The 27,979-nt window shown below is 33.0% G+C and overlaps 1 protein-coding gene across 1 annotated transcript; it reads left to right on the forward strand.

Annotated features, from left to right (window-relative positions):
- Nucleotides 1-7: 7 nt before the first annotated feature.
- Nucleotides 8-27,951, forward strand: LOC111044751 (dynamin-1-like protein). The gene is made up of 13 exons (XM_022329971.2): nt 8-436; nt 1,363-1,507; nt 5,100-5,308; nt 9,291-9,501; nt 10,021-10,121; nt 11,781-11,927; nt 13,147-13,310; nt 14,962-15,112; nt 19,289-19,504; nt 20,271-20,468; nt 22,683-22,917; nt 24,294-24,505; nt 25,941-27,951. Exons 1-13 carry the CDS (start codon nt 335-337, stop codon nt 25,995-25,997), a joined length of 2,148 nt encoding a protein of 715 aa, XP_022185663.2. The 5' UTR covers nt 8-334; the 3' UTR covers nt 25,998-27,951.
- Nucleotides 27,952-27,979: the final 28 nt, after the last annotated feature.

Here is a 27,979-nt window from a genome sequence, read left to right on the forward strand (position 1 = left end):
ATATTATATGCTTGCTATGGCTGTGCCTGTGATGGAGGGAACTCAACCTCAAGGCCACAACAGTAACAAACGAACGCTGAGAAATATTGTATTGAAAATTGAAATTGAAACTGAAAATAATTTTGACGGTTTGAAAACTTATTGTAGTGCATCGTGATTTGTGAATTATTGAGTTTCTAAATCTGTTTTTGTGTCATATCTTTCTTGCGATGTCACGCAAACAGTTCATCAATTTGCATTGAAATTTAACAACACTGCTATTGTTAGCTAGACTACTTACTTCCATTTTTACTTGAATTTGCTTTTTTGGCGTCGCTGACCGAGCACCGGGAAGATGGAAGCCTTGATACCAGTGATAAATAAACTACAAGACGTATTTAACGCAGTGGGGACAGACGCTGTTCAATTACCTCAGATAATTGTTGTTGGAACCCAGGTTGGATATTTTACATTCTTATGTTTTCTTTTAGAAATTGGACTCTAGTATACCTTTACACTTTACTGGCTAAAAATTATTCCTAAAATTTCTTCAACATATTTAGAATGTAATTCTGTCTTTGGTAAAGATAATTTAGCTTGTATTTTTTAAATTTGACTTACCTATCACTTGGTCAAGAGTACTGAATTTTCAACTTATTTATTACCTATTCGATGTGTTGATGTAGGCCTATGACAATCTGAACCTAATTGGCTAATCTGACTTATAAAATAGGAAATCATGCCGCTACTTTTTATTTTTATGTATGGAGAAAGCAATATAACCCAAAGTAACATAATACGGAAGCGGACATTCTGAACCGTTTTCAGCGAATCCAGCTGTTAGGTTGGGTTTGAAGTGGCGGAAACGACCAAAATATGGATTCTTGAATTCTCTTGTGTACGGTATTTTAGCTTTCTCATAAATCTTTTCATGTTCAATATTGCTAATTTATTATGGACTTACTTTCCTATTTCAAGTGAAAATTTTTGAATAAATGTTTAAGTTACTTTACATCTTACTAACTACCACCTAGGTTCATATTCTGAATTTGACCATTCTTAGACAAATTGTAATGCTTAATCAATAACCTAAATAACTTTGGTCGCCTTTAATAGAGAATTAAGTTCGGCTAGGTACATAATTTTTGAGAAAATAATACCAATGATGAAAATTGTTTTAATTTAGCAAACCTATTGAATTGGTGAAAATAGGATCCCTTCATCCTAACGACTGCTAAATAAGTGAAAAAGATTGCTCTTCATAGAAATATTGTTGAAATACCACATTACTTAACTGTTGTCAATTACATTACAATAACAATAATTCTGGCATTATGAATCGCATATAATAATAATAATTAATAATCCAATTTTTCGTTTCAGAGTTCCGGCAAGAGTTCTGTGATTGAGAGTCTTGTAGGACGTACATTTCTGCCAAGAGGTGTGGGCATAGTGACAAGATGTCCTCTTCTTTTGCAATTGATTTACTGCCCCAAAGAGGATCGAGAGAAAAGATCAGCCGAAAATGGTGAGTACATGCATTTAGTTTTTCAGGGTGGCCATTAACGGTAGGACAAACATGATACACATGGAGTCATACGTTGTTGCGTCTTCACAGCGAAAGGCTTCAAGCAACATTTTTTGAGTAAGTTTATGTATCTCCGATCTTATTTTCTTCTTCGTTGCTCTATTTGAGGTTAAATTATTCTTCTATCATTATAATTTGATATTCTCCAGTAGTTTATTTATTGCTATTGTTTGTTTATTTAATGTTAGAAGCCTCTCGCTGATGACAAAACATGCTTATCATGCATGTTCTATCGTTAGTTGCCAGCCGTACACACAGATTCATACACTCAAGCTTGATGAACAAATCTGGACATTCTTTAAGCTAATTTTCGAAACCATCAACTTTTTTCAGTATTATCAACTTCCATCATAGCATATATATAGAGCACAACGTAGCATAATAAAGCACTAGATTGTCACTCATCATATTCATTTACATGAAGGTTGGGGGCTCAGGAGTCATGCAGGGCGTGACTTGAGGGCGCGCTCGAGTCACTACAGTGACGCAGTTCCGGTTGGAATAGGTCTATATAGGGAACTATAAATACCAGGTACGCGCAGTCGCCATTTTGTGTCACAGAAGAAGGAGCCAAATTTAAATTATATCCGTATACGCTATGTTGTATGGTTTTGGACAGAATTTACATGACATCACTGAAGAACTGAAGTGGCTCATAAATTGATGAGAATATTTTTCCAAAAAGGATACATTCAAAAAATGAACGTATTGTTCAGAACAAACAATACCCAGTCTTTATGTCATGTATCTCATATTTATATATTTATATTTGTCTTGTTATTTTTGTTTATCTTGTTACTATTGTATTCTTTTGAAATTGGTGTATACCATTGGAAATGTAATAAATAAATAAACAAAATGAAATGATTTGTATTTAATTAAACAAAACCCGGTACCATACAAAACTAGTCCAGCTGTGGAGTCCTTCAACTCTGTGCCTCAAGATTATTAGTTTTCGAAAGGTGCAGTCTTCAGGGAAAAGTTTCTATCAATCATAATTAATAATCTACTCACTACTGCATGGATTATTATAAGATGTAAAAATCACCAATACCACAGTAGGCCAGTAGATTATTCATATCAGTCCGATTTTGGATGAGAAAAAGATATAGGCCTAGGTTATAATACTACTGTAGCTTGCACAAGCTTGGAAGACTCGCCGTTACAAGAGTATTGTAATAGTGAGTCTTCTTAGCCACTAGGATTGTTATTTTTTGAAGACAATATTAATATTCATTAGCCTATAGAGTTCATGATGTCAAGGAGAATTTGTAAGTAAGCCTATAAACCAGTGATAATATTGTAAACCAAGCTACTGCTCAGCTTCAACACTTACCTATATTAGGTACCTTATAATAGGTATGGTAGCCTACAGTTTGTAAGTTCACATTATAATTGTCAATTATTAATGTAATATTGTTTTTAGATAATCAGTTGGTAAAATAGAAAATGCTTTCAATGTAGAGTAATAAATCTGAAGCCAAATTCCCTTTATTTTTTTCATCTGTAGGAAATCTAAACAAGCGAAACCCTTTCTCTGTTTTATTGGCACAATTTATTGCCGAGCACCCTACCATAATGAATTAGAATTATTAAAAATATCAAAATATAATCACCACTGTCAAAGCAAAGCAATACAAGCCGTTGAAACGAATGCTATCCTATGACTCAAAATGGCGACTGCGTGTACCCAGTCTTTATAGTTCCTTAGGTCTATTATAGATAATAGTGAGGTCCACTTTATAATGTCAGTATTTAATTAGCATTGGTGTTTCTAATGTGTTAGGTGTTGGTGTTATCATTTGACAAACCAGATAGCGCTATCCTTTCCCACCTGTGCAACATTGCCACATCGTTTTTCAACAATCAAGAAATATAATTACTTGAAATATTTAATCTCAATCATGAAAATTTGCTATTTAATAATTGAAAAATATATTTTCGTGACAAATGAAATATAATTATTTTGAACAATAAAGAATAGACAAAATCGGTTAAGCTCTATTTTTCATGCGTTTTGTATGCAATTAAGGATTTTTTTCCAAGGTTGCGTTTGTCTATTATAGACTTATTCTACATTTTTCTCTTCGAAATTAAATTTTCTACATGTTCTGTAAGAAATTATTTCGTGTTTATTGTACATTTAACATAGTAAATCTGCTTCAAACATTTAATGAACTTGTTTTTTGGGACCTTTTTTTCACATATCTTGAAAATTACTTTAGCTAACGGTATGGAAACTGTTTTATTCAATTTCTCAGTTCATTTTACGTACGCTGAAATTAACAGCCAACAAATACCCGTAGGGCAGGGGAACTGAAATTAAGGCGAAATCTTTCACCCTGTATAACTTGGTAACTAAGCTTTTTCGGACCTCTGTTAATTACATTTTTTTTTCTTTTGATGTGAGGAATCACCCCCTGGCTTATGTACACCTTTTTTCAGAACATTCTGTAGAAGGCAGTGAATCGGCAACGTTGTTCTCCCATTTTTCTCCACTGTCATTACAACCTAACTATTCATAGTAGGCTTTTGGATCCGTGAAGGCTGTAGTGGTCCAGCTACTCCTTGCTTTTTGTGGCGTGGCTGGAACGAATCCGTATAGATAGAACGAAAGCTTCCTTTTAGGAAGGTGGTGCCTTGCTTTCGCAAAGCCTGTGGGTGTGGAATACTCCGGCAATGATCCTCCTTACTGCCTTGTTGACCTGGGAAGTAAGATGGGTGTATTGAAGGAGATGAGGGGTCAGGATCTAAAGAGTTCCGGGCCGCTTGGGAGAATTCGGGGATTAAGTGCCGCACCTCTTCAAAGAGTGGCCGTGATGGTTGCTAGAGTTTGGGAGTTGATAAGGTTAGAAAGTAAGAGACCGGGAACTAAGAGTTCCGGGCCGCTTGGGATAATTCAGGGATTAAGTGCCGTACCTCTTCAGAGAGTGGCCGTGATTTTAGCTAGAGTTTCGGGGGAGATGATAAGGGTAGAAAGTAAGAGACCGGGAACTAAGAGTTCCGGGCCGCTTGGGATAATTCAGGGATTAAGTGCCGCATCTCTTCAGAGAGTGACCGGAAATAAGTGGTCGGAAATGGGATTAGAAGGGAAGGAAGCAGAGGGATTGAAAACTTGAGAGTTCCGACTCTTTATGTCCGTTATGACTCGTAGATACTCAATCTCAGTCCAAGTCGCGGACGACTCCGGGCTCGGAAATTTTCCGGAATTTATGCAGAAGGTCATTCCTGCCAAAGGTGTGAACAAACGAGTAAGTCGCGGTGTAGATTTCGGTTTCGATGCCACTAAAAACAGGTCTAGATCGATAACACAGCACATAGCGAGGAGATCACCAAGGGTTCTAAACGACCAGAGGAGTTTATTCAAACTATAGACATGATTACAAAAAGCATAAGCTACAATTATTTACAAAGTATTAATTGATTATTTGATTGATTTATGAGTTGTTTTATGGCAAATAAATGAATTTGTATCATTATTAGAATGTGTAACTCACATGCAATTATATTTATTCTTTTTTTCCTCAACCAGGCACTCTCAATCTCGAAGAATGGGGAACATTCTTACACACCAGCGACCGGATCTTCACAGATTTCGATGAAATCAGGAAGGAAATCGAGCTCGAAACCACTCGTAAGGCTGGACACAACAAGGGAATAAGCATTGATCCCATTGTTCTGAGAATATATTCAACTTCAGTTTTAAATCTGACAATGGTTGATCTTCCTGGAATCACCAAGGTAAAATAAACTCAAAGATTTCCAAATTCGATTCAGACATTTCAAGTATTTGATTACACATATTCGTTCACTCTTTTAGTCCGATTTAGTTGGTTTCATTTGATGTAATGGGTGACATTGGCTTATCACAAAATCTGTCGAGGGATGTTTAAATGTGAAAAATACTTGACAATCCATTAAAATCATTGTATAATAGAATATAATTGCTTTTTTATTCGATGGCATGGCATGTTCAAGTTTGAACAATAATGTCCATTCAACCACGCATAGGCCTATACGCTACTAACATTTGCATCAATTATTTCATTTTTTAAATATAATAATTCACATCTAAAAAAACTTAGTCCGTGAGTTGTGAAACTCTGATTCCAGGTTACACGTAGGTCTATTAAACTCAATTATAATTAAGTGACGTCATTAATCTGCGGTTAATCACAATTGAATAGGTCTAGCAACGGGTCGTGCAACGGGACCTGATATTCAAATCTTGAATACCTTTGCCTGTGAGGTATGTTACTCTGATTCCTGGTTGACGTACGTCTATTAAATTAACCTGTGATTAAGTGGCGTCATTAATCAGCTGTCAATCACGATTGGTCCTGGTAGATACTGATGATATGGCAAGAATAATTTGTGTATTTAGTAGATAAATTACCAATTCATAACGATTTTTTCCAACTTTACCACATTCAGCAACTCTTTGAATTTAACGCTACTTGCAGTATGGTCCAAGTAGATTAAAATCATAACTTTCTCACTCATAATCAACATTTTCTCATAATTAACATTAATTATGTAAACATAAATGTTTATTATATTATATATTATCATATATAAACATAAATGTATACATTAATTTCATTTATGGTACATTCGAATTTGTATTATTTTATTATTTATTCACTTATTCATTTATTTATTTTCATGTTTATAACTGAACTTATCTAGAATGGGAGCGACCAGGGAGCAAAGAAGAATGAAGAATTTACGACAGTACGTGTTATCATTCATTATAGTAATAATGGATCCTGTCCTTCAGAAATGCCATTAGAAAATGCAATGTCATTGCAGGTATTCAACTTCCAAAGAGAGGTGTCACATTTATATCATGAAAACTTTTGTTTGTGTTGCAAGACTATTCTCTCAATCATAAAACCATTATAATATATCCTGACATACAAATGCAAAGCTTTGTACAGACTTGAGCGCCACGGAAACGAGTATTTCACTTTTCATGAGCTTCTTATATCTGTACTTTATTGTTTCTGTACAATTACAGATATAATCAGCTGATGAAAAGTGAAATGCGCATGTTTGAGGCGCTCAACAGCTTTGTCTTTGTATGCCAGCATATATTATAATGGTTTCTGGATTGAGAAAATAGTCGTTCTCATTTCTTCTCTTGTATACAGTAATTTCGTCTTTATCTTTGCTCCACTAGGATAAATAGGATTTATAATACTTATTTCAAAATTTCTATAGAACTTTGATAAATAGGATTTTTAATCCTTGTATCATAATCTTCATAATCTTGATAAATAGGATGCCTTTGCTCCACTAGGATAAGTAGTATTTATAATACTTATTTCAAAATCTTTATAGACCTTTGATAAATAGGATTTTTAATCCTTGTATCATAATCTTGATAAATAGGATGCCTTTGCTCCACTAGGATAAGTAGGATTTATAATAATTTTTTCGAAATTTCTATAGATCTTTGATAAATAGAATTTTTAATCCTTGTATCATAATCTTCATAATTTTTATAAATAGGATGCCTTTGCTCCACTAGGATAAGTAGGATTTATAATACTTATTTCAAAATCTTTATAGACCTTTGATAAATAGGATTTTTAATCCTTGTATCATAATCTTGATAAATAGGATGCCTTTGCTCCACTAGGATAAGTAGGATTTATAATACTTATTTCAAAATCTTTATAGAACTTTGATAAATAGGATTGTTAATCCTTGTATCATAATCTCCATAATCTTGATAAATAGGATGCCTTTGCTCCACTAGGATAAGTAGGATTTATAATACTTATTTCAAAATTTCCATAGACCTTTGATAAATAGGATTTTCAATCCTTCTATCATAATCTTGATAAATAGGATGCCTTTGCTCCACTAGGATAAGTAGGATTTATAATAAGTTTTTCAAAATCTTTATAGAACTTTGATATATAGGATTTTCAATCCTTGTATCATAATCTTCATAATCTTGATAAATAGGATGTGTAATCCCAATTTTACTAAGATAATTAGGATTTGTACTTGGGATAATTTTTGTAAAACTAATAACATCCACTGTGACAGTTTTGTCTGGTCGATTAGCGCCAATCCAAAAGTTAGCGGTCCTTCAAATGTAGGTTTTTTCCATCAATTCTGTCAAACTATTGCCGGCTGCTATTATGTATATTAAATTCAACCGTTGTGAAATGATGTCACATATCAGAAGCAATGCCAAGAGAACCAATAAAGGAAAGTCGCGCGTAATCCTGGTTTTCACTAGTAGAGTTAGTGGTCGAGTAACTGGTATATTAACTCTACTTACTTGGTCGAGTAACTGTTTTCACTACAATTGAGAATAGTAGGTAAAGTGTGTTGTCTAGTGACAACTAACCTTAAAGTACCAAAGCTCTACTCTACTAGCTCGAGACTTTTCATTAGCATAGTAGTGGTAGAGTAAAGTGAGAAGCTGTGGTGGGGGAAGACAAGTGGTAGAGTTCTATCCCACGGTGCAATCCCACTGTTCTCTACAATGAAAGTTTACATTGGGAAAGTTCACAAGATAGTTCTTACTTGCCCAGGGAACTCTACCACTAAGGGCCGTTTGCACAGTGTAAGTTTAAGCTAAATCTTAAACCAAATCTGGATTTTTTGGGTTTAAACTAAAATTCCGTTTGCACAGTATCAGTTTAAACTCTTCTGGGAAAGTTTAAACCTCCAAAGCAGGAGGTTTAAACCAAATAATTTGGATTAACTTGACATCTGTAAAGATTTGATGGGGGAAACAGCCGATAGTAAATTATTTTTTCGATGGTTGTTTTTAATGCTTCTGTAGACGATAATTATTATTAATTTAGCTTATAGTGAATCATTATTTGAATGTAGAAATAATTGTAATGGAGGAATTGATAGAAGTTTTCAATGCGATTGATAAAGATGACTGCAAAGAAATTTTGAAACAGAAAAATTGGGCAAAAAGCAAATAATTTAAATTTCTGGGATAGAGAATTTTTTAACGGTTTTGCTTGAGTACAGCAACTGCCAATTTATTATTTTGATTGAATAAACCACTTGATAGAAAATAAAACAATTTTTAACAGTGGTCTTCGATTGGAAAACATGTTTTTAATAACACATAAATGAGATATTGCTTTCGAGAGATTTCTAATAAACGAGGAAGACCATAGTAGATTCAAGCGTAACAAAATAACTTTTTTCTCTTACATTCTAAAATATATTTTCTGGTGCCAACTAAACATAATTTTTTAAAGAATTTCCTGATCTCTTTTCACTTTTAGAACAGTACAGCTTACAACTCTGTGGATTTTGAACAAGAACAAGAAAATACTAAAATAGTAGCTACATAACCTCAAATTACTGATGGTTTGTAAACAAATAAAAAATTTCCTGTAAAAATCAGGACATTCTATTACCAACTTAACGCTAAACTAGTTTAACTTAAACTGGATTAGTAAATGAAAACCGATTCAAAACCGAACGAAAGAGAAAACCGATTCAAGTTTAAACTTTCGGATTAACTTAAACTCGATTAACTTAATCGAGTTTAGCAATCTATACTGTGCAAACGGCCCTAACTCTACTAATGATAACCAGGCTTTACTGTTGCAATGCTAGTGTCACGTCCATAGTAGGCTACCGGGGGAAATGAGAGGTACCTTTGGTTATAGGTTCCGAAGCACCAAACGGTTGTGGTCAGTCATCTAATCCGAAATTGTTTGTCGATGATTAGGTTCCAGTCGGAGACCAACCTGATGATATCGAACAGCAGATCAAAACACTAGTCTCTGTCTACATCAGCAATCCAAACTCGATTATTTTGGCCGTGGTTACCGCCAATACTGACATGGCTACCAGCGAAAGCCTCAAGCTGGCCAAGGAATTTGATCCTGACGGAAGACGTACTTTGGCTGTAGTTACCAAACTAGATCTCATGGATGCAGGTATGAAAAATCTTTAGAAATCAAATTTTATTGATCCTTCAAAATTCAACATTTTCGAATAATTATTCCTGGATCGAAAATTGAGTGACGAAGCAGTGATGTGTGATTTTATAACCTAATAATACTTTTTAATAAACCTAATAAAATTTTATAACCCAATAATATCCTAATAATTGAAAACATTGACTTTTTATCAAAATTTTGGAGAGAAAAGGAACAGGCTCAGCCTAGTTTTTCCTACATGGTCATAATTACATTATGATGATAGTGTTTTGTACAATAAGTGATGAAAATACTTTTGCTATTTGTCATGTACCTTACTTTACATTGAATGTGATACATTATACTATACATCAATCATGGATGCTGACGCCATTTGCGTTTGAAATGTTCCCGCTGTATAGATTTTTACTTACTTGGAGCTAGCTGTACAACAATGAAGGAGTGACCTCCTTTATCACATAGAGCCCCAGATGGCCTCATGTCATCTTCTTAAAAAATCTGTGTAATTTTCAACAGGAACCGACGCTATTGATATTTTATGTGGCAGAGTGATTCCCGTCAAACTTGGAATTATCGGCGTGGTCAACAGATCTCAACAAGATATTAATGATCAAAAGGTAACATACTTTATTACTACTGAATCTTTATTACTAAATATTACTTCAGACTACATCAAACTTCACATCTACATCTACATCAGGTGTTTATCAAATAATGTGATTTCTTGATTAACTGGTCTTCTTAGTGATGCAAAGGGTCAGTGGCTTATTATCAAAGTTGACTTAATTTTACAAAATCCAAACAAGAATCCGATCCATTGACATGTGCTGATCCATCCATACCAATTCATAATATTCATTCAATTACAGATTTTCTTCCTGTAATAGGTAATATAAAATAATAACAGCATTGATAATAAGTACACAATAGTAGCATTAAAATATACACTTTCCTTCGTTATATATTTTTTGTTTGTATGCTATAATCTTGATTGATGGTTTTATTTTATTCCATTTTTTATCAAGCTGACAAAGGTTAAAGACCTGAATAATAATCGACCGAGCGAAGTGAGGTCTAAGATTCAAGTCGACGGTTTCGCATTTCTCTTTATGTTTATAATCATAACTCTGACGTTACATAATTTTTTTGTTAGTTTTTAATTATTTTCATTCATATAAATAGAATTAGAAAATAATATTTTATTGTTTATTTTAGTTTTTTTTATTTTTTCAAAACTATTGCACTGATTTGTTAAGTTCATTTATTTTTGTTTGAAAATTGTCAGTGTTATTAAATAAATTTCAATTTCAAAATGTTCCGCATTTACGGCGAAACGCGGTGTAATAGATTTTCATGAAATTTGACAGGTATTTTTAAATTGCGCGTCAACTTATAATTATGGTACAAAGTTTTTGGAAATTTGCATTTGAAGGATAATATAAAAGAAAAATGATCCTTCTTCATTCGCCAATATTAGAGTAAAAATCAGACTATAGAATTATTCATCAAAAATCAGCTGTCGAGTGGATTATAAATTGCATGCAATGACACATGCAATTCAATATCTCAATGTAACTTGTTAAAAAAACAGCTGTTGTGTGGACTATTAATTGATAACTTGAAGTAGCATAGTATTTTCTCCCGACTTTTCTCTGCTTTCAACTCGGTAAACTTTTGATGATAGTAGCATAGCTGTTTACATCAAATTATTAGCATTGTCGATACAACAACCCAAACAGCCATTAGTCGTTTATACACCGATATCTCGCCGACACGACAGGACAGGACAGAATTTACTCTGATTGACAGTATTAGAGGAGACTGTGGTTTATAACTGCGCGAGGTCTACTGTTCACAGAACTACTAGTAATAATAGTGATACAGAGTTGTGTCCCAAACAAAACTTGTATTAGATTCAACTTATACAAACACATGATCGTGTGATGCATTTCTACAGCAGGTTGAAAATGCTGATTATGGTGTGCAGTCCTTTGTTTGTCAATATTGTAATAATGCAGAGAAATAAAGAATTATAATTTGAATTTGATCATTAATAAACAGTTCATAATGGAGGTTAAAAGCTACAAGAATATGGATCTTATGGTTTATGTGGAGGAATGTAATCAATAACTATAGTTATTTTGAAAACGGTTGATTAATTTTTTTTATTATAATTTTTTTCAAAGAATGTAATATTGATATTGAATGCTATTGTAAAAATAAAGGATAACATCATAGTAATATTTATACTATTAAAACTATAACTATTATTGCAGCCAATCGCTGATGCTCTGCGTGATGAAGCATCCTTCTTGCAAAAGAAGTACCCAACACTTGCCACTCGTAATGGAACTCCTTATTTGGCAAAAACGTTGAACAGACTTCTGATGCACCATATTCGAGACTGTTTGCCCGAATTGAAGGTTGGTATTATGCTTCTCCTATTCACGTTCTTGATAAAGCATTGCAAGTTCTTTGTTTTTTGGATGCATTCTTATATCCATCATCACTCTTGAATTTCGCCAAATTCAAATCAACAATTATTTATTCTGCCATACTGTATCATTTTAACAGTTCATTACACAAGGATATGTTAAACAGTTGATTGTTTAGTTTATCAACAATTCGGCCATATTGTAACATTTGAACAGTTCATACAATACACAAGGATATGTTGAACAGTTGATTGTTTAGTTTAGTTTATCAACAATTCGGACATATTGTAACATTTGAACAGTTCATACATTACACAAAGATATGTTAAACAGTCGATTGTTTAGTTTAGTTTGTGTGCTATGCATTCAATTGTAATCTAATATAATTCTTAGGGTATGATCACATTGAATGCGTGTATGTGCAAGTGCACGTCAAATCATGCCTGAGCAGAGAAACAAAATCTGGGAAGAGCCATTCAAATCAAATCAGTTTATTCATCAAAAACAATTACAAAACAAATTTGAATACTATAACATTTAATTCAATAAAAACAAACAAGTTTTATGCATTGAATAATTTTCTTAATAGGCATAGATAATTCAATGAATAAAAATTTACAAAATATATGTAAATGATATGTGTTGGGGTATAAGTTATTAGTTGCTTGTTGCGTGTTATAATTACTATTTACAAACTTCATTCAGTGATGTAGGATCAAAGTTTTTTTACATTGAAGTTAGTAAAAATTTATGATACAAACAATAAGAAAGAAAAATAAACAGTTTTTAATGCTTCATAGTTGAGGATTTTACGGAGTTGATAGAATTTGTAAAGCAATTGAAACACATTGTGATTTGTCTGTAGTTGCTGTCACTGAACCCAACCAGCAAGTGCATGCTTTCAGTGTGAGTGTTCCTATTGCTCTTCCCAGATGTTGTTTCTCATCTGCGCGCTTGGTCATGTATGACCAAGATTTTTTTACTCGCAGATATAAGCATCCAATGTAACCATACCCTTATTCTTTTAAGTTTGTCATTTGTTTTAAAGAATTGAACAATTAGGGAATTAAACTAGTTAGAGAATTAAAGTTAAGTTAAAAATTAACTTAGAAACTAGTTGAAGAATTGAACAATTCAAGTTTCATATATTCGCTATGTTCATAACGCCATATATTGAAGTTGATAATAATGTTGAATGAATTTTCAGACTCGAGTGAATGTAATGGTCTCTCAGTTCCAATCGCTTCTTAATTCTTATGGAGATGACGTTTCCAACAAAAGTCAGATGCTGCTCCAAATCATCACCAAATTTGCTTCCGCTTACTGCAGCACTATCGAAGGAACAGCAAGGAACATCGAAACTACAGAACTGTGAGTAATACTATATTTTATCAAATATGATTACTATATTCATACCTGCACATTGGTCTTATACCTATGCTGGTAATTATTTTTATCATACCGGATGATTCAAAAAGGACTTTACAACTTTGTAAATTCATATAAATCTTATTAAACAAGGTACACAGCTGGTTTTGGTGATGTTTTAAAGGAAAACACTTCAAGTTTATTTACCTTCAACTAAAGATGTTCTATGTGACTTCCGTTGGTTATCCTGCAGACATCCCATCGATAGTCGATTTCTTCCCAGACTCGAACTAGCTTTTCAGGCGTAACTTGATCAACAGCAGCGCAAATCCTTGCTCTAAGTTCAGGTAGAGTGGATGGCAAAGGAGTTACATACACCATATCTTTTATGAAACCTCACAAGAAAAAATCCGGCGGTGTTAAGTCTGGGGAACAAGGGGGCTATGCAATTGGCGCATTACGGCCAGTCCACTGATTTGGAAAGCGGTCAAGAAGAAAATCCAGGACGTCAGTCAGATAGTGTGGTGGTGCATAAAGAAAACATTTCGTTCTCAGTCATCCTCATCGATCTGTGGTATCAAAATTTTTTGCAACATATCAAGGTACACTATACCGTTTTTCAAACACAACTAGTATGCTCGGGTCCAGTGAAGGCAGCCATCTTCGACGTAATTGCCGCTAGCGCTTGTGCGGCGCGACCAGGCACTAGCGGACTACGCGAGTCCAAACTTGGAGTGTTTTCCTTTAAAACAACACCAAAACCAGCTCTGTACCTTGTTTAATAAGATTCATATGAATTTTTAAAGCTCTAAAGTCTTTTCTGAATCACCCGGTATGGATAATATTCCTTTTTTTGTTTATTTTGTTGAATACAAATCCATCTAAAAATATATTGAGTTACAGACTGGTATTTAGATTTTTGAGCTCTTCGATATGCTGCTTTGTATTATTTCATATAGCCCTTCATTACAATCCAAGTTGGCCGGGTTGGTCTAGTGGTAAGGACCGTTACTTCAGTCTGCTAGCACAGTCTGTTTCGTGGGTTCGAATCCCGCCGACGGCATGGAGGTTTGATCATCTCATCAATTCACTAACGCACAAGCAAAACGCTCATGTGGGAATTAACCGCAAAAAAAGTATATAAAAACTGGTAGGTAGTCTATGCTTTTATTGACTATAAGGGCCATTCCACATCAAGCGGTTTTTTTTCATACGACTACCCAATCGAAGAGCTTCTTGCCCTGATGACTCTAAAAACGCTTAATATGATCTGGTCCTTATTCAATGTCACGTCGACGGTGTTGCTATGTACTTCCGGTCCTATAAAATTCAGTTGTTTTTCATGTAGTTTTAAGCATGAAAACATTATTGATTAAGCTATTAAGTAACTTCTATGTCAAATTATCATCCTGAAATCACAACATCAAAAGCGTTCTTTTGTTTTGTTCTTAAGTTGAAAAGTATAGAATGTTATTCTCTGATTTTTTCAATGTTCTAAATCTGTTAATCAATGTATGTTTGTAATGTAATCCTATATTATTAATATTGTTATAATATTATCGATTATTCCACTATATTCCTTTATAACGATTATTTTCTAAATGTTGTCTTTGATGAAGATTTGAAATAATACTTATGATAAATCATTTCACAGATGTGGTGGAGCAAGAATTTGTTACATATTCCATGAGACTTTCGGCAGAACTCTTGGATCCATTCATCCTTTGGCGGGACTCACCAAGATGGACATTCTGACTGCGATCAGAAACGCTACCGGACCCCGTCCTGCTCTCTTTGTTCCTGAGGTTCTCTTTTATTATTTATTATATCCATTGATAATTTCCGAATGGAATGGTCTTAGTCGAGTAATGGTTTAGTAAACCAAAGGCCCTGGGCTCTATTCTCAGCCGGCCAAAATATGTTTCTTGGGTTTCCAGAATGGACACGTAGAGTAGTCGGTCCTGGCTGCCTAGAACCAGTCTTCAAGTTATTATATCAGAGGCCCCGAAGTTGATCAGGTGCTACCTGAAATCTCTGACACCAGACTTGAGTCAACCAGGTTACTCCATATATTTTAATGATTCCAGTGTATTTTCCAGCTGCTAGTGTCATAGAAAAAAAGGTAGCCTAAGAAGAATCTTATGGTATTGGGCGCTTATGTTCCTAATACGCCAAGCCGATTATTGGTGATTATTACTGTGTTGGCCGGGTAAGAGTGTATTAGAGCCACACTATGAGAGACTACCAGCGCCTTCATAGCTTCACGAAAAAGATTAAACTATCGTTTCTTTAATCATTGAATTAAAAACAGTGTTCCAGCTCACTAAGAGGATTTCATACTATAGTTTGTATAAAATAAGTCAAACTTGGAGAAAATATCCGTGTTCGCCAAATTGTGCAAAATTTCAATCTTTTTATGCAATCCCATTATTATGATATATGTATATACAGGGTGATTCATAATTATGGTAAAATAATTTAATACGTGATAGTAGAGGTAAAAATAAGAAAAAAAAGTTCTTATAAACATATATCCATAAACGCTTCATTAGCGAGTTATACAGGGTGAAAGATTTCGCCCGGAATTCAGTTCCTCTGATGAAATACACCGATGCTGAATTGTTTGGGGACTAGTTTTTGAAAAACTCATGCTGGATTCATATGGAAAAATATCTGAAAAATTGAATAAAACTAGTCAGGAAGCTGTAGTGTGAGTAGTTTTTGAGAAAAAAGTTGAAATATGCAAAAAATTCAAGTAGAAAAACACAGACTTCTACGTTTGATGCCCAATAACTTTCTTTAATGACCAGTAAACAAATAATTTTTTGCAATAAAAATTGTAGAGAATTTAATTCTGAGAAGAATGATGTAAGCTGTGTAAACTAAATTTGAATAAAAGTTGGATAAAATGTATTCTTATGTAGTACATTACACCACAAAATTTGCTGTTTTATGAGGAGAGAACTAATAACTCATAAGTTGTACCTGATTGCAAATAAAATATTCGGTTTTTTATGAAAAGTTTTTTTTATATGAAAGTAGCATATCTAAATGACATTAAACTTATACCAAAAGACTAGTAGATTATGCCATTAAGCCTGGGAGGAAGCTCGAACAGAAGTAGATGATCTCCTATGATTCCTGCCCAAATGTTTACTGAAAACTGATGTTGTGGAAGATTGGGATTAATGGCATGAGGATTCTCAGCTGCCCAAATATGTTAGTTGTGGACGTTAACGATAGCTGTTCTTGTAAAGTGTGCCTCGTCGGTAAATAAAACGGTTTTTAAAAAGTTTGGGTAAACAAGTTTTACTAAAAACTATCGGCAAATACCAACACGGGGAATACAGTCTCGTGGCAATAGAGTATGAACTTTCTGGAGGTGGTATGGATGTAATTGTTGCTCTTTTAGTATCCTCCAAATAATAGATTGATTGACATTAAACTGCACTGACAATTCTCTTGTGTTCCTCTGGGATGTTCATAAATTTCATTAAGAACTTAATAGTAACTCCTAACTCAACAGTCTTAGTAGATCGGGGTCTGCCTGTATAAATGTGCTCTTTGGATATCAAAGAATTTGTCTCAGACAGACGTTGATGAATAGTGGCAAAAAACCTTGAACTTGGACATACTCGGTTAGGAAAGTTCTCTTGATACAAACGTCTTGCTTCAGTACTATTACAGTAGTGTCCTATTCCATACATTAAATGCATGTCAGCTAATTCGGAGTATGAATAATGTCTAAAATTACCTGTCATTTTTTAAAAAGTTAACACTTAACACAAAAGCAAAGTGAAATGGTTACAAATAACTGGTTAATAGGTTAAACAAAAAACACAGCGCGGCTACAGTAGGCCTAACTTACAGTTTGTTTTTTGTTCAACAGTGAGCTAAAATATTTCTGAAAATAATTTTCAGCTGATAATTTCTTTTAAATATTTTTTTATTTAAAGCAAAATAAATCAGCTGTTTTGGAACAGCTGTTCTTGAAATCAATGTTCTATTTGCAATCAGCTACAACCTATGAGTTATTAGTTCTCTCCCCATAAAACAGCAAATTTTTGTGGTGTAATGTACTACATAAGAATACATTTTATCCAACTTTTATTCAAATTTAGTTTACACAGCTTACATCATTCTTTTCAGAATTGAATTCTCTACAATTTTTATTGCAAAAAATTATTTGTTTACTGGTCATTAAAGAAAGTTATTGGGCATCAAACGTAGAAGTCTGTGTTTTTCTACTTGAATTTTTTGCATATTTCAACTTTTTTCTCAAAAACTACTCACACTACAGCTTCCAGACTAGTTTTATTCAATTTTTCAGATATTTTTTCGTATGAATCCAGCATAAGTTTTCCAAAAACTAGTCCCCAAACAATTCAGCATCGGTGTATTTCACCAGAGGAACTAAATTCCGGGCGAAATCTTTCACCCTGTATAACTCGCTAATGAAGCGTTTATGGATATATGTCTATAAGTACTTTTTTTCTTATTTTTACCTCTACTATCACGTATTAAATTATTTTACCATAATTATGAATCACCCTGTATATATATTCAAATTGACAACTCTGTATAGACTCTGTTGTCGAATCATCCTGTCATATTGGCTTGCATGAAAAGATTTCGCGAAATTCGGCAACACGTATATTTTCTTCAAGTCTCAACTTATTTTATACAAACTATATTCTGTTTATCCCACTCACAAAAAATCAGAGTAGCGCAACTAAATATCAATATAAATAACTTTCATTTTTCACTAAAACAATGCAATTCAAGAGAAAAACAGTGTTAGATGATTTATAAGATTTGTGAGAAGTCAGCTTAAGGCTGTGCAAAGGCTAAAAATGAACTTTCTACTGGTGATATTTTTCAAAGTTTTTCGATTCGTATATCATGAAGCTATCAAAATGAAAAAGGTTTTTCTAGAAAACATTTTTTTCCGATCATTACTTTTTTAGATATGAGCGACTGAAGTTTGCATTTTTGGGACAGAGCATTTCAAATTCGGTACGATATAAATCCATAAGATTTAGAGGATGGATTTTTCATGGTATTGTTGATCTAGTAAAACAAAAATTTTCTGAAAATATCAATTTTTGGAAAATTTATTCAATTTACCAAAAATAACTAAACTAAAATTTATTTTTAGAAAATTGAATAACTATCTTAAAAATTTATATTTTCAGAAAATTTTTGTTTTAATAGATCAATAATGCCATGACGAATCTATCCTCTAAATCTCATTGACTTATCTCTTACCGAATTTGAAATGTTTTGTTCCAAAAATTTAAACTTTAGGCGCTCATATCTCAAAAAGTAATGATCAGAAAAAAAATGTTTTCCTGAGAAAACTTTTTCATTTTGATAGCTTGATGATATACAAATCAAAAAACTTTGAAAAATATCACGAGTAAAAAGTTCATTCTTAGCCTTTGCACAGCCTTAATAAGAAAAAGAAATAAGCGAATATGGAGATCCAACTACTTCATCCTGGCACACCATGTACTGAAGTTGGTTTCACATTTTTCTTGCGAAATCAGTTACTGTGTTAGTAATTCTTAATAAATTGTTCGAAATGATTATTTCTATACTATGTCTTTTGTTGATTAACTGTGTACTATTGCTTTGATTTTTTTAATTGTGTTTTTTGTTCAAAATTTCTGAGTTAAAGATTGTACAGTTTTGGTACAAGGGTGGTTGTAATGTCCTTGAGAGCTTTCATGGCAAAATCAATGCCAAGAAGGATGCTAACATAGTTTGAACGACTCTGGCTAGTCTAGTTGTGGTTGGCTTACTCGGACAACTTTCAGATCGTACAGTTTTGGTGCAAGGGTGGATCTGAAGCTCACAAAAATAGACTGCTACTATTACAGTTACTATTGCTTGTATTAAGAGACTGCTACTCATTGTTAATCCAATGTTTTACTAATGATTACTTGTTGATTATAGTCGATGATGATATCTTTGTGCAGGTATCGTTCGAACTGCTAGTGAAACGCCAGATTCGACGTCTAGAAGAGCCATCTCTGCGTTGCGTGGAACTTGTTCACGAAGAGATGCAACGTATTATCCAGCACTGTGGCACCGCATCCCAACAGGAAATGTTGAGATTTCCAAAGTTGCACGAGCGTATTGTCGATGTAGTTACCCAGCTTTTGAGGCAGCGCCTTCCTGCCACCAACCAGATGGTCAGAATAATTCTATTAATATAATTATAGTTTTTCAACAGTAGATCCATCAATTATTATTATTATTATATGTCAATTCACATCATTCATTTGAATCAATTCCATTGATATGAAATGAATGAGTTATTTCCATTAATATAATCCTAGATTTTTACCGTTGATTGGTCAATTATTTATACGTGAATTTATATGTGAAAATTAGTAGATTCAATACTGACTGTTATGAATTTGATGAAAAGATAATTATTATTTAAAGATTTGGTGCCGTTCACAAAAGTCGGTTAAATTTTAACCGTGATTAATTCCACGAGAACCAATCAGAGAAGCCGTCTTTTCAAAAACGCCTTCTCTAATTGGTTCTCGTAAAGTTAATCACGGTTAAAATTTAACCGGCTTTTTGCAACCGGGCCTTGGAGTGATAAATATTTGCAGAGTTGTTTAAAGTTCTATCTAGGTACTTTCAAGTTGGTCTACTTGTAATTTTTGTTTAGAAGTTTTGATACTAGTTTCGGTTGTTACACCATTATCACTCGAGAGAGCTTGTTGAACAGTTGCTCAGTTATGAAATTCGATCAAAATTAAAACTATCAAAATCATTATTAAAACAATTTGAGATACTAGTTTCGGTTGTTACACCATTATCACTCGAGAGAGCTTGTTGAACAGTTGCTCAGTTATGAGCGGAAAAATAACTCACGTTTGTTGACGTGACACTGTTTCTCCTAAAGTTGATTGTTGAAGAATACGATTGTTTACTTGCACACAGGTTGAGAATCTCGTGGCCATTGAACTGTCTTACATCAACACCAAGCATCCTGACTTCCACAAAGATGCTGCTCTGGTGTCGACCTTGGGTGAAGGACAGAGCCAGGATGATTCTACTTTCCGAGTCCACAAGCGGCCGCTCACCGTCTACAGAGACACCGCAGACCAAAACACCCCACACCCACACACCACACACAGGGTATGTTCAACTCACAATGGGCCATATGAATAAAAACTGAGCATATGCTCATGAGCATGGAGCATAAGGTTTTGCTCATGAGCATTAGGTAGAAGCATAAGCATTTGCTCATTTTTATATGAATAAGTTTTACCTTATGCTCCTGGACTCTGGTGCAAATACTCACGTAATTTAAAGATTTTTCATCAGCTGATTAGCCTTACTTTGTTTTTATAGTGAAAGGTTAGAATGTGCTACTCATGTAAGCGCTAAATATGCAAGTATAGACACCGCTTGTGTTTGGTCGTCTGCTCTGTTCTCTATTCTGATTCTAGTCTATTCTGCTCTGTTCTGAGTTTTAGGTTAGTTGAGTTCTGAATTTTGAAATAATAGCGTAAAAATGTCATCTCTATAATAATCTTCAGCATAATTTTATAATCTCAATAGCCTTTTTATAATCGTCTACACTCTCAAATGCCTATTTCCTATTTTGTGATGGCTATCTTTATATCCGATAGGTATCTTTTGTGGGAATGATGGTGATGTATATCATGGTTGAATCCAAAAAGAGTTTTATAGTTCTCAACTATTGGTTGTGATCGTATCTGGTTGAGCCATACGAATTAGTTGAGCCATTTTACTATGAGCAAAAGGTGAAAGGCTGCTCTAGCTAGACTCACCTTTTTTGAAGAATTTGCTTCAAAATTTGAGCAAATGCTCTAGTTTATTCATACAATTTTAAGTATAAGCTTTTACTTTTGAGCAATTGCTCGAACTATTTTTTTGATGAGCATGAGCAAAAGGTTTTGCTCACGTTTATTCATAGAAAAATGGAGAATATGCTCCATATTTTAGAAGTATAAGCAAATGCTCAACTTTATTAATTTGGCCCAATATCTCAGTATAATTCCAAGACAGTTATGTCAGTTGATTAAACTCAGCTGTTATCAGTCAGCTTCACTATCCCTATAGTGAGGTCCACGTTATAATGGCAGATTTTGATTAGCAATGGTATTGCTATCCTTGCCTATCATTCAACAAAGCGGATAGCGCCATCTCCTTCTCGCTATGCTCTGTTGCCAGATCGGCTTTTAACAATTTAGAACTATTAATTAACAAAATATTTTATCTTAATTATGAAAATTCATTACGTTATGAAATTATTGAAAAATATTTTTTTTTTGCTAGATAAAATATAATTGATTATTTTAAACGAGTATGAACAATTAATATTACATCAATAAACCTGTATCAATTAGCGCCAAGAAGGAATCGACAAGACAATGAGGATCGGCAACTTTGTTCTCCTATCTTTCTCCACTGCCAATGTAACGTGGACCTCACTATAGGCGATTTCATACTTGTTGATTTTTCAGATAAACAGTTCAGTTTTAAAACTAAAACAAACTTCTAAATTACTTATTACTTGAATAATTCTTTTTCCAATATTATCATTTTTTTCTAAATAAGGCCCTGAAATTGATCAGTTGCGACCTGAAAACTCTTACACCTGACCTGAGCCAGCCAGGTCACTCGATACTATTATTTTAAAAAATTAATTTTCAAAATAACTGATTAGAATGTATCCGTGCTACATACACGAAAACAATTTTGTCAATTGCATTTGACTGCAAGTTTCAAAGCACTAGACTGCAGTTTCAACAGCAACACGAATTGCAATTTTACAGTGTTTTAATTCATTATGTAGTGAATTGCAATTTTACAAATAATTCATTATGAGGTTCCATAAAACAAGAGATTCTGCAAATAGATAACTATTATGTAGCCTACTATTCAATTTGTTTTATGTTCTATCCTCTAGGATCAAACAATATTTTTTTTATGAATTAATTTGTACCCTTTTGAAGAAAACTAAAAAGGTACTAATTAATTATTTATTTAAAAAGTAGTAGCCTATTCAAATATCTTGTATGTACTCTTGCTTTGTAACAGAATTTCCTCGAAACAAAAATAGGGGAATTCTCACCCTCTGTATGATTTTAAGCTACTACACAAATTGTTAAGGATTAGTCCTGAAATATGTTGTATTGAATTAAGCAGCTCAATGTGTACAAAAATTTTCGAATTAATTGATGAAAAATGGAATAAATTTATAAAAATATATTTATCAGTTTCTGAAATCGTGAATTTTTATATCCTATTTATTACACAACCGCTTTTCATATTCAATATTTTCTATTTAAATGATGAGCAAAATGTTGATTTGTTTTTTAGAGTCGAAGTGTTGGTAGACTGCAAAGCAGCGACAACGAATCGATGGTCAAGCCAAGTTTTATGAACTTGAAGCAAATGGATTTATCAACTGCCGATCCTAACATGCCGCTTCAAACGTCTTCACCCGTAGATGATCTTGTCAGTGCTATGAAACCCATCAATCTTCTGCCTGAGGTCCCGACACAGACTTCAAGGAAATTGTCCGATAAAGAGCAGAGAGACTGTGAAGTAATAGGTTTGTAGAAGTTTAATTCCTCCTTTTAGAATTTGATTTGTAGAAAATGTGTTTGTAATAGATCCTCAATCATTGATATAGAATATATAAATAATTTGATATAAATACGTATTGTACAGGGTTTTGTGGTGTTCGTGTTTTGATGAAAAGTTTGTGGCGAATCGTCTGATATTTGCCACCGGTGATTAACAACCTGTTTTCAACTTGCATTAGTTTGTTTATTAATTTATTGTATCGGTTTATTTAATATTTTCTCAGTTCAATTTTGTCATCTCTACATTAAAACACCAAATCATTCATCCAGTTTTATTTAACCTATTTTATCATAGGAAATCCACAAACCAAACTTCCTATATATGTTCTGTTAATCAATGATTTATCATGTGTATTTATTTAAAATAATATTATTTATTCATTTAATAGTATTATTTATTTATAATAATAAATAATAATTATGTGTATTTGATTAGAATAGCGACTCCTATTTGTATGAGTACTTGCTCAAGAACAAATAATAAAGCCATTTGAATTTGAATATAAATACATAAAAAAATAAGAATACAGAATATAGTTTTTAACCAGGTCAATCCTTGTTATCGGATGGGCACGTCAATTGTCGGTCCCGGCTAAATTATAACAGTCGTAAGGCTCATAGACAGCTCAAATGATATATTCAGGCGAGGTGAGACCTTCCCACAAGGGACTCCCCACCAATGAAAAGCCGTACGCATCTACTTTTTCAATATAGGAAACAAAACTTATTGCACTGTAGAATTCATGTGTATGAAATGCGATAATACTGTATTATGAGTGAGAAGAATAACTTATGTAAACAGATAGAATTAAATTAGAGATTGCATTTGTTCAATTGCTAATTAATGTATAATTATTATTTAACGAAAATCCTAATTAAATGCTGTAAATCACCCTGAAGACTTCTGCTACTGCAAATATTGACAACAGGGTTAACAGCTAGATGGAAATTCGATGAGAGCTACTATCCAAAAATTATTTGCAGCCCGGGAATCAAACCCGGTACCTCCCAATTGCTAGTCAGGAATGCTTACCCTTACACCAAACTGACAATCTCTGGATAGCAGCGCTCATTTTATACGAAGCAATAGCGGCCAACCAGTCTACTGATAGAATTAAATTAGAGATTTCATTTGTTCAAATGCTAATTAATGTATAATAGTTATTATTCAACGAAAATCCTGATGAAACTTCTGTAAACTTTTATTATTTGCTGTCTTTAAAAATCTTTGAGAACATTTTTTATCCTCACACTTGAACCTAAGATTCATTAATCTTAAATTAAATTAATTAAATCTTTAATTGTACAGTAGTACTAATCTATGTTTTTCTCGGTTTTTCAGAACGACTGATTAACTCTTACTTCTACATCGTGCGGAAGTCAATTCAAGACACTGTTCCGAAAGCGATCATGCATTTTCTTGTGAACTATATTAAAGACAATCTGCAATCGGAGCTAGTTACTCATCTTTACAAATCCGAAAAAGCAGATGAACTGCTCAGTGAATCAGAGCTTATAGCCCAACGCCGCAAGGAAGCTAGCGATATGCTCAAGGTGAGTATCAATATCAAATGAGATATTGAACAGAGATTATATCACGTAATAAACTGACTTTATGTTTCAGTGTTGTCACTGTGGTGTGAAAAGTATCTTACTATTCACATTTTTGGCCTTTAAGGGCCGTTCGCACAGTATAGATTGAGTAAATAGTGGACAACAAATAGATAGATCAGGAACAATAGTGGACAACAAATTTAAATGGGACAAGCACATTAATCTATCAATTACCCGGATCAGGAAACTTCTCTACAAATTTTATCAAATCCGTAAAATCCTCAACTATGATAGGCTACATTAAAAACTGTCTAGTGCAATCAACTTTCAGATATCGATATCAATTTTCAAGATATCTGGGGAGCTGCGAATTTTATACATGTTGAACCTCTCTATAAATTTCAAAAACGAATTCTTAAAATAATAGGTTTTAAGGAGAATCGATTCCCATGAACATTCTTTTCAAGGACAGTAAAGTACTGAGTGTAAGACAACTCTACATACAGGCTATCGTCACGCGAATGAGGAGAAACAACGAACACATAAAACTGGTAGATCATAACCATCAAACAAGGCAGAGAAACACGAATTATTAGTACCAAGGATGAACACTACATTTGGGCAAAGAAACTATATTTGGGAACAAAAATTTACAATTCAATACCAAGTAGCATTAGGGAAGAATTCAATAGACACAAGTTCAAGAAAAGTTATTTTCCTGGTTAGTTGATATTGGAGTAGAAAATTGTGAAAATTTAGTTAGACTGTAATATTGAGACTATTTATTCTTCATTCTTTTCCTTTACTAGTTTTTCATTTTTTAAAAATTAACTTTCTAATTATTATCCAATAGAACATCAATATTTATCTACTAATTTCATTTTTGTTTGTATTATAAATTTTTACTAATTTAAATATAAGAAACTTTAATCTTATATCACTGAATGAAGTTTGTAAATAGTAATTATAACACGCAGCAAGCAACTAATAACTTATACCCCAACACATATAATTTATAGTGAGTGGGGTGTATATTTACTTTCAGAAATTTGATTGTATGGTAAGAGATGTGGTATTTCTCCATAATTGAAAGAAAAAGCCGTTGATGTAGTCAATACCACTATATTTGTTCAAAATTAATTTACATTACAGTACCAGGTTTCATGATAACACCTACCACATCTTCACCTGAACTAATTTACTTGTTACCATGGAACCTCTGGTTCTGTAATAATGTAAATTAATTTTGAACAAATATAGTGGTATTTACAACATCAACGTCTTTTTATTTCAGTTATTATCAGTTCGGCCGTCACTAAACTACTAACATTTTCCATGGCTGTTTGCTTTTTCTATTTTTATCGTTCATTAAATTACTTGAATTACCCTTAACTTTTCTACTCAAATTTTATTTCTTGGTCTCTCTTTGTTACAGGCTCTGCAGAAAGCCAATCAGATTATTAGCGAGGTTCGCGAGACTCACCTGTGGTAGGTGATCTGTTACCGGTGGCCCAGTATTATGGTATTAATAGTTGATTCCTTTTGGGCCTGATTGTTGTTCAGTTGATCAGGCCCAACTTTATAATTCGTTAGCTTTGTTTTAGAAAATAAGAAAAAACTTTATCTTGAGACAGATAATTGTTTCACAATTTACCTACTTGTTGTCGAATTATGAATAGTGTTTATTCTCAGAAATTTCTGGTTGTAGGATTTCTCTTAATTTCATTGCCAGTCATTATTTTAAAGAAATGATCCAATGGAATCCTACTCAGAAAATTCTTGTTACCAAGAATTGTTATAATGATCTCTACAGTCATTTCAGGCTGTAGGATTTATTAGTTAGCGTGATAATTTTTCTAAGTGATAGTCAATTTTGATACATTATGAGTCATTTTTTTGTAATTTGTTGTCGGTCTGGTGTCTTTAGCAGCTGTTCATCTGCTCATTAGTTATAGTTATATTTTGTTTTTTTCCCTCAATAATGAAAAAATTTATTAATGGAATCCTACTCAGAAAATTCTTGTTACCGAGAATTATTACAAGGAATTACAAGAATTATTACAAAGAATTACAATAATTATTGTAATGATTATTACAATGATCTCCACAGTCAATTTTGATACATTATGAGTCATTTTTTGTAATTTTGTTGTTCTGGTGGTTTTAAGCAGCTGCTCATCTGCTCATTAGTTGTAGTTATATTTTGTTTTTTCTCTCAATAATGATTTCTATGACTTTGATACATTATCATTCTTCAAGTTAGTTATTGATGAGATTTCTTAAGTTCATAATTTTTCTTCAAATAAATTCAATTTTATACATCCTGAAATGTTGATTTATCTAAAAATCAAGCAATGCTCTTGATCTTCTGTTCGTAACTGTCATTAAAAAAAAGATACTACTCAGAAAATTCTTGTTACCAAGAATTATTATAATGATCTCCACTGACATTTCAGGCTGTAGGTGTTTCGATTAATTGCATTTAAAGTGTTAATTTTTCTAAGGGATAAGTCAATTTTGATACATTATGAGTCATGTTTTGTTATTTGTTGTCGTTCTGGTGTCTTTTAGCAGATGGTCATCTGTTCATTAGTTATAGTTATATTTTGTTTCCCCCTCAATAATGAAAAAAATGATCAAATGGAATCCTACTCAGAAAATTCTTGTTACCAAGAATTATTATAATGATCTCCAAAGACATTTCAGGCTGTAGGATTTTCGATTAATTGCATTTAGCGTGATAATTTTTCTAAGTGATAAGTCAATTTTGATAAATTATGAGTCATTTTTTGTAATTGGTTTTCTGGTGTCTTTTAGCAGCCGTTCATCTGCTCATTAGTTATAGCTATATTTTGTTTTTCTCCTCAATAATGATACCTATGACTCTGTTACATCATCATTCTTCAAGTTACTGAGCAATTATTGATGAGATTTCTTAAGTTTATAATTTTGCTTCAAATAAATTCAATTTTATCCTGAAGTATTGATTATCTAAAAATCAAGCCATGTTCTTGATTTTCTGTTTGTAACAGTTCATTTCTCACTTATCAGTTCAATGTTCGTGTTTATTGAATTTTCCAGATCTAATTGAATAAATTAATTTTGTATTTGCAATTATCATGTACCGTTTTAGTAACTTTAAAAAAAACTGTTCACCTGCTTATTAGTTTTATATTTGTTCATTTCTCTTGATTTCTCGATTAATTTTGATAATAATTTTCATTATCCATCCAAGCCTTGTTCTCAGTAACTTACTGAAATTGTTAATGGCATTTCTATATTCTTAATATTGCAGTTAAAGTTAATTTTGATACATCATTAAATGTTGATTTATAAGTATTGAGTTCTTCTGTCTGTAATTGTTCATTTTCACTACTATTTTCGTTCAATGTTGATTTTTTGTAAATCCAGAATTTTCAAGCTTTAACAAAATAAATGTTCTATTTGTAATAGTTGTCTACCTTTTTTTCCTCC

This window comes from Nilaparvata lugens, chromosome X (assembly GCF_014356525.2).
Source record: "Nilaparvata lugens isolate BPH chromosome X, ASM1435652v1, whole genome shotgun sequence".
NCBI lineage: Eukaryota > Metazoa > Arthropoda > Insecta > Hemiptera > Delphacidae > Nilaparvata > Nilaparvata lugens.

Bases quoted from the DNA above. Each gene is read 5' to 3' on its own strand.
- LOC111044751 (XM_022329971.2), top strand. From the start codon at position 335: ATGGAAGCCTTGATACCAGTGATAAATAAACTACAAGACGTATTTAAC. The intron at 5,309-9,290 runs GTAAAATAAACT...GTCGATGATTAG, and splicing joins ATCTTCCTGGAATCACCAAG to GTTCCAGTCGGAGACCAACC. The intron at 10,122-11,780 runs GTAACATACTTT...CTATTATTGCAG, and splicing joins AAGATATTAATGATCAAAAG to CCAATCGCTGATGCTCTGCG.